Source organism: Diadema setosum, chromosome 9 (genome assembly GCF_964275005.1).
Source record: "Diadema setosum chromosome 9, eeDiaSeto1, whole genome shotgun sequence".
NCBI classification, from domain to species: domain Eukaryota; kingdom Metazoa; phylum Echinodermata; class Echinoidea; order Diadematoida; family Diadematidae; genus Diadema; species Diadema setosum.
This window is the reverse complement of record NC_092693.1, coordinates 37,530,945-37,540,838: the sequence shown is the minus strand read 5'-3', so window position 1 is coordinate 37,540,838 and position 9,894 is coordinate 37,530,945. Positions and strand designations below refer to the sequence as shown.

The 9,894-nt window shown below is 38.5% G+C and overlaps 1 protein-coding gene across 2 annotated transcripts; it reads right to left on the bottom strand.

Moving 5' to 3' along the window:
- Positions 1–280: 280 nt before the first annotated feature.
- Positions 281–9,644, bottom strand: LOC140232975 (uncharacterized protein KIAA1143 homolog). Of its 2 annotated transcripts, XR_011901515.1 has the most exons (4): positions 9,463–9,644; positions 7,912–8,071; positions 6,466–6,762; positions 281–508 (listed from the first exon to the last, which is right to left on the bottom strand). XR_011901515.1 is itself a non-coding variant. In XM_072313082.1 (3 exons), the coding sequence occupies exons 1-3, from the start codon at positions 9,568–9,570 to the stop codon at positions 6,563–6,565; spliced, it is 468 nt and encodes a 155-aa protein (XP_072169183.1). In that variant the 5' UTR covers positions 9,571–9,644; the 3' UTR covers positions 5,108–6,562. The 2 variants fall into 2 exon arrangements, 1 of the variants encoding a protein (XP_072169183.1); XM_072313082.1 differs by lacking the exon at positions 281–508 and having other exon boundaries at positions 5,108–6,762.
- Between the last annotated feature and the right edge of the window lie 250 nt (positions 9,645–9,894).

Sequence of the window (9,894 nt, the reverse complement as noted above, 5' to 3'; positions counted from 1 at the left end):
ATTATATACATTGTGTATGTTCGAGAAAACCAAATTTTTATACATGTATTCTCAAACATAATCACACTGGTGAATGTGATTGCACATTAAATTTGTATTCTGTATACTCATAGTGAGGATCGAACAATCATTCCAATGGGACTCGCCTTTGTTTCGAGTGAATATATTTGGCTGTGGCATTAGTTGGGGAGTAAATAATGTCATCTATAAATGCAAGAGAATCTTATGGTGAAAACACCAGACCTATAAACTTAACAACAACAACGAAGTTATAGCTCCTTACATCCCGACAATAATTTTCGACCCAATCTGACCACGATCACATCTTCATGTCTCTATATACCGCTGCAATAATTGGACGGTGCTCTCACCCTCCACCTGGGGCAAATCAATCTGTGTAATGTCCCAGTGATTGATGGAATGCGGCAAACTAGGCTCAGCGGAGATATAATGTTGTGATGCTTGTCACGTGCACATCATATCCCTGGATGCACGCTCTCCGGATATCCTAGAGAGGGTTGGAAACGGGGGGAAAGGGACAGGGTAAATTAAGTGAAGAACAAGAGACCCATGGGGTGTAGAGCTCATACTCGAGTACATTATTTTGTATCGCAAGTTTACCTTTCATGCATTCTTGTAGACTACATGTACATTGTATTTAAAGGGATAGTACAGTTTTGGTGGAGATGAGAAGTGGGACTTTAATTGTTTGCGAGATACCAAGAAAACACTTATGATATAGTACAGAACATACCATTTTAAGAGGAATTCAAAGTTTATTTGATGAAAATCGGGTTTGGAATGACTGAAACATCAAAAAACAAAGTAAAACAAAGCGATCGTAATAAAGTGTGGGTCCCACACTTTATTAGAATCGCTCTTTTTTGATATCTCAGCCATTTCAAAACTAATTTTCATCAAATAAATGTTGAATTCCTCATAGAATTACATGCTCTTTCACATTTTATAAGAGGTTTCTCATTATCTCACCAAAAAATGTTAGAAACCTGAAATTTGGTCTCAACCATAACTGTACAATCCCTTTAAACCCAAGAAGAACATGGCAAACTGGCGAGGTTCTGGGGACGGGGGAGGGGGGGGGGAGGAGGGGGGGGGGAGGAGGGGGGGGGGTGATATCCGTCTGTGTAAATTCAAGCACACTGGCGATAATACCTGCCAAGTTTGTAGAAACTTTGACCAGGCATCTTCAAAAAGATCAAAATAATGTGCTGGAAATTGTATGCTTTCCTGCACTGTCTTTCGTTACACATAATAGAAATATTGCTTAACATGACATGACTTGAATGAGCAAGACATTGTAATAGGCCAACTTGGTTGCATTCGTTCATGGTTCATGTTTGCTATGGTTTGAACAACTTCTCTGTGCGTCTCTATTCCTGTATAGTTCTGTGTGCACAGTCAGGCATTGTCAGTCACGTGTAACGCAGAAATAATGAAATCCCTCTCATCCGGAGGACAGAATGTCTGAATGTCGTATTGCTTATTGTAACTTTTCCTGTCTATTCAGGAAATTAAAAAGCGAGTATCGCATGTTCACCTTCCACGCTTATAACATAGCAAACTTAAATATGATGCTTTGGGAAAGGGGGGGTGCATGGCATCCATTTGTATGTTAGAGCAAACTGGCGATACCTGCCAAGTTTGCAGAAACATTGACTGAGCAGTTTCAAGAAGATAACAATGCATGTGAAACTGTTGATCGTCACACGCGAACTTAAAAGTACACTCACTAATTTATTAACTCAGAGCATTTCTGGTTTTACTGATGATTTGATTTTTAAAGATTCTCTACGTTGGGGGTTATGGGGCTCCGGGGCGCCTCCGGGGGCATGATGCCCATTTGTAAAAATACTTGTACAGTGTACAGTATATTCTATCACCCTAGACATAATACTTGGCAAGTATTTGTGACAAATTTGACCATGTGTTTTCAAGAAGAAGATGAAAATGTGAAAAATTGGCACCACTTTGGTTCCCCCCCCCCCCCCCCCCGCCAAAGCGGGGGTACACCCGACTCTGACATGAATAAACTTGAAAATGCTCTCACAAATGATCATACTACAATGTAGGCCTACATTGTAATTCCATAAAGATCTAACATTCAAGATTCTCTAATTTGGGGGTTCTGGGACCCACATACGGCCCGCAAGTGGCACGAACAAACGTTAAACTATACAGTCATCCACCAGTCTACTTACTCATAGCACTAACTTAAAATCCCTCCTTGTTCGACAGAAAAAGATAAGTAAAGAATCCTTAATTTGGGGGCTTGCCTCCCCCACCCTGGTATTGTGCCAACTGGGGTCCAGACAGCGTCCACAAGAGGGAAATGATATGATTTATACGATTCTATCATGCTAGCGATAATACTTGCCAAGTTTGGTGCACATTAGATTTTGACAATGCGAATTAAAGAACATGAAAATGTGAAATCTAGGTTCAAATTTGGGGGGAGGGGAGGGGGATGAACCTATACCCTGATCCGATCTGAACAGACTCAACTTGGACTACAGTCACCAATGAACTTACTCATTGCACTAAGTTCTATCACTTGTGGTTCAGAGAAGATTTTGAAAGATTCTTTAATGGGGGGGGGGGGGGGGGGGCCACCTGCACCTTGGTGGCTCGGGGAGAAAATGGTGCTACAGCTGTATTTGTACACAATGAGATACTATAGGGATGCTATCTGCCAAGTGCAAATCCGCAGTGGGGTATAACGGCAACTAAAAAGAATGTACAGTGTATAAAAAAAAAACATAAGTGTTCAGATTCTGAGATTGCTGCTGGCAGGCTCCTTGGGCCCCATCCGCTTAAATTTTGCCCTATAGCTCCCTCCCCCCCCCCCCCCAAGTAGTTTGCACAACCTGATCACTCCCCTTCCACTGATAATTCCTGTCAAGTTTCTTCAATATCCAGTCCACAATTCTCAAGAAGATGAAAATGTGAATTTGATAAAGTATGATGCACGACACGACACGAAGAGACGGCCGCGGAAGTTGAGCAATCGCAATAGCTCAATTGCAGCCACTTGTCACAGCTTATAAATTAGCTCATAAAAACTAGGAAGCCAATAGAAGAAAAAAATCTCAGCAAGTGTTGCTCCTGGTAGCTGTATAACATTTTGTAAAGGATACACACACACACACACACACACACACACACACACACACCCACACACCCACACACATACACACACCCAATGATGAAGTACACCAGCTGTAATTACAAAGAGGACCAACATTATGATTCTGACATCATCCTAATTCTTCTTGGTAGTCATCTAGATACATTGTACAGTGTTGTATTTCCATCTGTTCACTTTGACATCTCCTTATAAAAAGGGGGAAAAATACAAACCCTTAAAACAGAACAACAGTACATCACAGTTTCAGTTTCACTATCAATTTGGGAAATGAGACAATGATATTTACTGGAATTTCCCTTCTGCTTTACTTAGAGATGTCTTCAAACTTTAGTAGCAGGCATTTAAATGCTGTAGTCGTCACACTGAAGATACAATTTCAGTTTGGTAGCTGTAGCTGTATGTGTAAGTGTGAACAGGGAGGGCAGTTTAAAGGACAAGTTCACCTTCATAAACATAAGGATTGAGAGAATGTAGCAATATTAGTAGAACACATCAGTGAAAGTTTGAGGAAAATCGGACAATCCGTTCAAAAGTTATGAATTTTTGAAGTTTTTGTGCAGTAACCGCTGGATGAGAAGACTACTGCAGTATGTGAATAACTTGATATGTGAATAAAGAGAATTTCACAAAATTTCATCTTTTGAAAAAAGTACACGTTTCCCCGACTCGTTACCGACAAATGTTATGGGTAATATTATTCCCCCTGCCTTTAGAAAGAGGCAAGTCAAGTGCTCTTTTATTATGCGAAAAAAGTGAAAATATGTTGAATTTTCTTTACATTTTCTTTATACTGTTGTACGCATATGACTCACAAGCTGTAGTAGTCTCCTCATCCAGCAGTTCCAACACAAAAATTTTAAAAATTCATAACTTTTGCATCGATTGTCCAATTTTCCTCAAACTTTCACTGATGTGTTCTACTAATATTGTTGCATTCTCTCAATCCTTATGTTTATGAAGGTGAACTTGTCCTTTAACTATACAGTGTCGTTACTGGCGAGATGACACTTCATTTTTCTTGATTTTGGCCATTTTGCTAAATCTTCCACAGAACTATAAATAAAATCAAGTGCCAAAAAAACAAGGATGCGTTTTTGGAAGGATCACATTCGCCAACATCTCTTTTGATTGGTATGGTAGAGAGCCACATATAACCTGCTGAAGTTTCAATGTAGAAGTGGTTAGAAATTCATTCATTCATTCATTCAAAAAAAAAAATGTTCACATGGTTCAATGATTTGATGACAAACTGTTCACATAAATAATATGCTTACAGTCACCACAATATATCTACACACCCTGAAAGAAAAGGAAGAACATAAAGACTGAAAACTTGACAACTTATATCATGTGTCATTCATTTAATTATGTTCTCTCTTGGAATATAAAAATGATGGAAATTACTTTCACTGATGAAACACAGCGCACATTATCCCTTAGTCTTACAGTTCATTATTAACATTCAACAAATGTCACCCTCACTAGATTTAGCTGCTGTCAGCACTCATGAAATAATAAGTGATACTGCTTTTTCTTTTTCCTGATTACATTGTCTGGTTTGATGTATAACTGTGAGAAATATACAGATGAAAAAGTTCTGAAAGTTCTACGAAAATGGACAGGAGCCTCAGGGGATTTGACACTTTGCTGACAGTCAGGACAAATTTGAATATGAAAGGCAGGCCTCACTGAGTGCCTGATTGGGAAAGGGGGCAGGAGATTTCTTCCCCCCCCCCCCCAAAAAAAAAAGAAAATAAAAAATGCATAAATCACATTTACTAAGACTACTGATAAACAAGTTCTTGTTATGAGCTTTATGGGGTGTATGCCTATTACTTTAGAACCCATATTCCCGTTGAGGTCACAGTTTGTCTGCCAATACTGAAAATTTAACCCAATCCCCCCCCCCCCCTCCAAAAAAAAAAAAAAATTGTCCACCCCCCCAAAAACAAACAAACAACAACAACAACAAAGAGAATTAATGGCCCAGATGTCTATGATGATGACAAGGTGTCGTAAGTCCTCTACTATGGCTGCTTTGAGGATCAATTTTACCAACTCTTAATAACAATGGATCAAAGCCCCACCTTCCTTTAAAAAAAAAAAAAGGTTCTACAAGTTTGATGGGAGTCTAATAAAAAGCATTTTCATAATCATGATGACAATCATACTTTGTCCATTTCCTCCTTCACTTACAAAGATGGATATCACCTCTTTAGCATTTATCATTTACACAATCACAAACGCATCTGAAAACAGAAATGAATCCTCTTCAGAAAAATAGTTTGTACTTCAGTAATGCAATTCAATAAGGTAGGCAGAACAGACAGAAGACTACAATCCCTATAATTGGTGAAGATGCCTCATAGAAGCCAAACAAAAGTCTTAATAAGGGGGCTGGGTTAGTGACTCTTATGCTTTCCCTTCCTTTGTCTTTTGACATTCTGCAAAGGCCCTTGTTGACCCACATACTACAGGAGAAACTGATTGAATGCATTATATATTATCAGCACAGCAAACAGTCACTTTTTTTTTCTGTTACAACATGGTCAGGGGCCCTGACTTTCTCACTAAGGGATTACTGCAGTTCAAAATTAACATATCCGGTTTAAAAAAAAAAAAAAACAACAACAGCAAAAAAAGTTCACATCTTAATTTCAGCTTATATAATATGCACAGAAAAATGTGTCAAAAATGGTTCATATCAAGGACATCATACCAAATATGACATCACAAAATGATAAAAGTGTTGCAGCTATCTTGCTCTACAAGCGACTCTGTTTACAACAAAATCCTTTGGACCAACAGGTTTTTTTTTTTATTTATCAAAATTTGCAACGCTAGAACAAATAAAGTGTATAGATATAAAGACATAATCATTTTAGGACCAGACTTCTTCTTTAATGCCATGAAATTGTGGCATACCATGTTTGCTATAATGGGAGCACAGTGTATAAGCTGCAGATAGACTGCTGCCCTCTTTTGTTGACAGACATACAGTGCTGCTGTCACAAGAAATCACTGTGACAACAGCTGAATGCCACAAAGAAGCTATTTTGAAGGTCTTTGTGTCAAGCAATCTACTGTAAAACGAGGAATGTTCGCGTGCATTTTAATTTCACGAGCATCAAGATTTGCGAAATTAAAATGCACGCAAATGTTCTTGTCTACACTAAAATGCATTGAATGCCCGTGGCAATTTGCGAAAATTTCATGCCGTTGGCTCCAATTCGGGAAAATTCCATGCCGCCAATATAACATGTTTTACAGCAAACTGTGCCAACTTGGAAGGTGCTTACTTGGATCCTTGATCAGGGCCACACCTTGCTCTTTTGGCAGCTCCTGTTAAGGCAGCTTACAGTTCTCTGAATTCCTCGTTATATCTGCCTCATACATTCAAGTGTCTTCCTCCTCATCTTCATCCCCTCCAAAGGATAAGAGGCTGGAATTTTTAACCTTCTTTCCTGATCTGTCTCTGTCCATCCTGGCCTTTTTCTTATCTTTGGACTTTTTTGATGACGACACATTCAGGTCCGATTTGTCGCTTTGGCTCCGCTTTGTTGGTTTACGAAACCTGATTCTTCCATCACCAGGATCTGCAAGACAGCGGGTGAACAGAAAAAAAAAAAATACAAATCATGCCAACAAACAAACACAATGTTTTCTATGCCAACTATTGCCAGGATCAAAAATGCAAATTCATTCAAAGAAATGGTTTTGCATCTAGCCTTGCTAGCTATCAAGAGCCCCGTACTTGAGGATCTACTTACAGTGGCATGGCAATATTTTGTACATGACTGATAACCACAACCATAGGAACACTACCCAGTAGGCACCTACATTTAAGGTGGAGATATTATTGTCAAACATCATGAAAATCATAAAGTCAATACCTGTAACAATCGAGTATTACCTATGAGTTTCTGTTTTCTTCTTTTGTTTTGTTTTGCAATATATCTCACATTGTTGAAGTAAAAGTTTGTGAAAAGGAACATGATGTAAGTCATTTTCTCATAAAAGAAAGAGAAAAAAAAAAACACACACAAGAAAGCAATTGCTCTCCCTCTTCCACTGCACAACAAACTTGTGTGTTGACATGGCACAGCTACTAATACTTCTCAATACATTAACTCTTTTTGTGCCACGTTCGTTTGACCGACTCAGCCGATGGCGTGCCAAATTCGCAAATTTTGCTCAAACATACAATCTGCCCAAACCGACTGATAAATCGCCAAATTAAATGCCGCAATACTCGCAATTCCATTCCTGTTGTATGCAGCTTGCATTACATTGTGGTGATTGAATATCAAGCTGTGTTCCCTATTGGATTTGTGACTGCAGTCTAGATACGTTCCTGTCACTGGTTGTTGTTGTTGTAGTTTTTGTTTGTTTTTTTATAATTGTGTGTGTGTGTGTGTGTGTGTGTGTAAAAGTTGTGCCGGGACAATATAAAAGCTACTGATCATTTGAAAGAAAGAAAAAATTATCAATTTGTCATAAAATTTACATCACAGAAAATCTTGGCATTTTTTCTACAACTTGACTCATTGCATGTCCAGCCTAACAAAAATCTATAAAAAGTTACATGAATCTGAAAAACAATGTTTTCCCAAAGCATGCCTACATTGCGTTGCAGTTTCAGAATAATGTGGCACACAGGGGATTAACAATGTGATGCATAAAGAGTTAACAATTGTACTGGTAGTGAACCCCAGCCAGCTTAGCTGGGCATATATCTTCTTTACCTTGGTCCTCTTCCTCTTTCTCTTCTTGGCTGTTTATCTCCTTCAGGGCCTGGTCTGCCTCTTCTTGGGTGAGATCTCCTTTTTTCAGGACCACCACCACAGGCTTCTCATCCTCTTCATCGGGTCTGTCAGGAAGGTCATCCAGTTGGGGTAATTCTTTCTGTCGAGAGAAGCAACACGTCATCAAATCAGACAAGCTCAAACACAAAGAATGTTCCCTCGACCAAAATGTAAACTGTTCGTATCATATTGATATACAGTGTATGTGCACAGGGAATAATTTTCCTGGTGCATGTATTGCATCACAATATTCTATGCATTTTTTTATATATGACTGCTACAAATTTGCATACATAATTTCTTGTGTGTGCAGGTTTTTAACATAGGACTGTACAGAACTGAGTTAATTTAAGTATTTTACCATTGATCAAAACTGTTAATCAAATTTGAGAAGTAAAATTATTCCCTGGTCACTCACTGGTGTGATTGTGTACTGCATCTTCCTTTTTTTTTTTTTTTTTTTTTTTTTTTGTTAAAGTGGGGTAGATGTGGGGTTCCATGTTTCAAGAATTACCAGGCTTATAGTTATCAGTTGGGTTCAGAAAATTTCAGCAGGGTTGCACTGAATGGACTTCTTTGAACAATTGAAGAGTGTTTACATGGCTTCTGGAAGAGAGGGAGAGTATAGTGTAAAGAAAGATTAACTTAAAATTGGAACATCCTACCTGAATTTATCAATTCAATAACGGTACTATTAAATTGTAAAATAACATTGTTCATAATACTACTTCAGTACAAATGTAAAAAAAAATACACCAGACACTGGCCTGTACTTTATAGATCTAGTGGAGAAGAAGAAAAATACAGTCCTAACCAGTCTTGCATCTATATAGCTAAAGCTTATCCAGATAACTTTGCTAATTGAAGTCGCACATTTAGGAAACTTGAAGAAAAAGCATCAGACATACTAGACTATATCCCTCTTTCTGTTTAAAGGCCAAAGGAAATGGCATCTTTCATGGCAAAATAAACATCGACAGGCTGTGTTTCATCATTACAGAGTGTCTGTCTTATCCCTATTACCTGTCTAGTATGAAATGCCCTAGACTAGTTACCCTCTAGTAGCTCTACCCTACCCTGCGAAATAGCTGGTATCCAGAACAATCACCACCACAACAAAGCTTACTTCAAAAGAAACATGAAGCGCACACATTCTAACAATATACTTGACAAATGCTTAAAGTTTTCACTTTTTAATATGAGCAGGGAGCTGTAACCAGGAACAGCCTGACATGAACGTGTTGGGAGTCGCGGTAAAACTTTACCATTAAAATTACAACTTACAAGAAGGGTTCCATAAACACCATCACTAATACAGTAGTACTAACACATCATACATAAATGTTTGATCTAGTTTCTACTTCATACTGTTAGAAACTAACTTCATAGTACATTAGTAGGTTCTATCGACTATAGTATAAATTCAAATCTAAAATTACACAGTATTAAAACGTTAACAGTTAGACCTAGAGGGTAAATACCGTATCTGACCTTCGAATCGACTGTCGGGCCCTCCTTGTATCCAACATCTTTCTTGAACTTAGTGAGGAAACTGGGTTCTGATGGCTTTATGTAAGTTATGTTTCGATTAGCTGCCATTATGTTCACTTCAAGTGCCAGAATGTCTGAAAGCACAACGCAATAATCGCACCGAGCGTAGAGATCCAACACAGAGATCCAGTTCCCAACACAAACGTCGACGTATGGGACACACACAATGTACATAAACAGTGTAGTGTCTGCTCTAAATCTAATGTACGTGTGTCGGTTGCCGACCAAATTTGTCTGCCATTCTTTGGACTGCCAATTTTGAGATTTGAGATTACGTCCGAGAACAAAGGAGCAACACATTGGTGGATAGACTACCAGCTTGAAGCAGACTATCGAAGTTTCTCCTGCAGTTCAAACTTCACTCAGAAAAAG